At 53.8% G+C, this 2,942-nt stretch overlaps 1 protein-coding gene across 1 annotated transcript; it reads right to left on the reverse strand.

The window, feature by feature from the left end:
- Window positions 1–446: 446 nt before the first annotated feature.
- On the reverse strand, window positions 447–1,779 carry LOC146764345 (uncharacterized). The gene has a single exon (XM_085565353.1). The coding sequence runs from the start codon at window positions 1,757–1,759 to the stop codon at window positions 1,019–1,021; it is 741 nt and encodes a 246-aa protein (XP_085421479.1). The 5' UTR covers window positions 1,760–1,779; the 3' UTR covers window positions 447–1,018.
- Window positions 1,780–2,942: the final 1,163 nt, after the last annotated feature.

The raw sequence follows: 2,942 nt of genomic DNA on the forward strand, positions 1-2,942 counted from the left end.
GCCAGGGGTGGTTGCCATGGACACCAGCTCAGGCCTGGAGCCCGTTGCCATGGCAACCATTGGCATTCCCATCCCCAGACTCATGGGATCCCAGAACCACAGAATTGGCTGAGCTGGGAGGGACCCATCAGGATCCTCGAGTCCAACTGCTGGCCCTGCACAGGACACCTCAACACTGCCAGCCTGGGCCTGGCAGCGCTGTCCAAACACTGCTAGAGCTCAGAGAGCCCTGGAGCTGTGACCCTTCCCTGGGGAGCCTGGGCAGTGCCCCAGCAGCCTCTGGGCAAAAACCTTTTCCTGAGATCCAACCTAAGCCTGCCCCGACTCAGCTGCAGCCGCTCCCTCCACTCCTGTCCCTGGGCACCAGAGTGAAGAGGTTCCCTCAGCCCCAGCCAGGGACCCGCTCCCAAGGCTGCTGCCATGGCCACCAGGGCTGGCACCAGCTGGGATGCTCGGTTTCCACAGGCTGGGGTTCAGGAATGGGATTCCCCAATTTCCTGCTCTCGCTAAAACCCTGCTGGTGCTCGTTGCCCTCCCACCTACCATTGAAGGAAAAAAGGGAAAGATCTCAGGCTAGGATAAGAACAATTTACTGGGAACAGCAACAAGATAAGGAACAAACAGAAACAGAAAAAATATTGACAACAGAAGGGATAAGAAAAACTATTTACAGAGAAAACTACATCGCCATCAATTGTATCTTCCTGGCCACGTGTTTCCTCCTGCATGGAAAGGACACCCGTCTCCTCAGGGAAAGAGAGAGTGTCCCTTTCCTACCCCTGGCAATGACCTGAGGCAGGAGTGAATGTAGTGACAGGGCCATGGCCAGACCCTCATGTCCTTCAATCCCACATCAGGTCATTGACAGGGGCAGGAATAGTGACAGGTGTCTTCCCAGCATGGATCACAGGGAACATGGATCACCTGGGCTATGCCCAAGTGGATCCTCCAATGCGGGGATGAAGCTGGAACAGTGCATTAAGCTCTTCCTGAAGCTGGGGAATTTTCAGGGCTTCCCTTACTGGTGGCTCCGTTGGTGTCTGGTTAAGTGAGAGCTCCAGGTGAAGCTCTTCCCACACTGGGGACACAAGTAGGGCCTCTCCCCAGTGTGGATGCGCTGGTGCCTGATGAGGGTGGAATTGTGCTTGAAGCCCTTCTTGCAGTCTGGGCAGTGAAAGGGCCTCTCATCCGTGTGAATCCGTTGATGTACAAAGAGATTGGAGCTGGTGTGAAACCTCATCTGACACTCGGGACACTCATAGGGCCTCTCCCCAGTGTGGATGCGTTGGTGGATGATGAGGTGGGAGCTCCAGCTGAATCCCTTCCCACACTCCCGACAATCATAGGGCCATTCCCCGGTGTGGATCATCAGGTGTCGTTTCAGATTATTGCTCTGCCTGAATCCCTTCCCACACTCCCCACACTTGTAGGCCCATTCCCCGTTGTGGATCATCTGGTGTTGTTTCAGACTGTTGCTCTGCCTGAAGCTCTTCCCACACTCCAAGCACTTGTAGGGCTTCTCCCCATTCTGAAGCTTGACAGGGACCACCAGCTCAGAGCTCTGGCTGAAGCTCTGCCCACCTTCCTGGCCCAGAGTGGGCCTTTCCTCCTCAGAGCACCCTGGACTGGGCTTGCAGCCCCTCCTCCTGTGGGATCTCTGGGGATTTTCCTCTCTGCTGGTTTCCTGCACTGTGGAGCCACTCAAAACTGCTTCTTCCATGAGGTTGTGCTGCAGGGATTTGTCCTTCCTGGTCTCCATCCTTAGCTCCTGCACTGCGGGAGGAAGGACAAGGAGAGGATTGGATTTGCCTCCGTGCCACAGGGAAGGGCAAGGAGATCCCCCCAGTGCGTCCCCGGCAGGAGGGCTCCGGCAGCGGGGCTGTCCTGCAGCCAGGGGCCGTGCTGGGCTGGGAGATGGAGCAGGAGAGAGGGGGAAAGGGGCACTGACTTCCTCCTCACCTGCCTCGGTGTCCCAGGGCATCTTCCTCTTCCTCGCAACCTTCTCGTCCATCTGGCAAACGTTTGGGTATGGGAAATGCTGTTTTGGGAGGAAAACAAGGGATGAGCACAGTGAGTTTGTTACTGGTTGGAAGGCAAACCAGGGGGAGACTTTTAAGCCAGAATGACAATTGAGAAAGAAAATTAAGATCCAAACAATGATACAGAAACACTGGTTTAATCTGACAGAGTCAGGATATAACCTGACACCCCGTTGGTCAGGGTGGTGGTGGCTGTCTGATGAAATGGTGGCTGCAGTCCAGCTCGAGTGATGAACGTGATTCTGTCAAAGCAGTGATCCTGTTGAAGGGTCTGGTCTTCCTCTGAAGGTCCAGTGGTGCTTATGGAGTTCTTGTCCTCTGGGAATCCAGTAGTCAAGGTGGTTGTGGTGTTGCAAGGGTGAGATTATATCCAGTTAGGAAAGCTTGGTTCCTCCCCCTGGGCGGAGCATCCCACAATGGGATGATGTAATTTTATCAGTGCTGCAGTGACACTCAATGGCCCATTAACAGAAGATGGCCCCTGGAGGGCGTTATCACGGCTGAGCCATGGAAGAGATAAAGAACACTGCCCCACCTGTTGATAACAGTTTATGGAGATGGGGACTGAAAATACTTTTGGTTACATCTGACATTGTAACCTGAAACAGTGAGGCAATCCCTGGCTCAGGTGTAAAACCCCCACCCTGGGAAGGCCACGCACACAGGGGACAATGACACACTTGCTCCGCTTCAGGAAAGATCTCTGTCCCTGTCACTCCCTTGCTCTCCCCCCTTTTCTCTTTCTTTCCATGTCTCTCTCTACCTCACATTTACTGATCAATAAAATCCACTTTGGATTTGGCCTTGTTAGCACCTTTATTGGGGGCAGAGGCATCTCTCTAACAATTTTATTATCCAGATTGCAACATTATTTTGGCACAGTGAGTTCAGGGCACTGTTGTC

The sequence above is a fragment of the Lonchura striata genome, chromosome 35 (genome assembly GCF_050655825.1).
Source record: "Lonchura striata isolate lonStrDom1 chromosome 35, ASM5065582v1, whole genome shotgun sequence".
Taxonomy (NCBI): Eukaryota; Metazoa; Chordata; class Aves; order Passeriformes; family Estrildidae; genus Lonchura; species Lonchura striata.

What these genes read in the sequence shown, in the direction of transcription:
- LOC146764345 (XM_085565353.1), bottom strand. Translation starts at nt 1,759, where the DNA reads ATGGAGACCAGGAAGGACAAATCCCTGCAGCACAACCTCATGGAAGAA.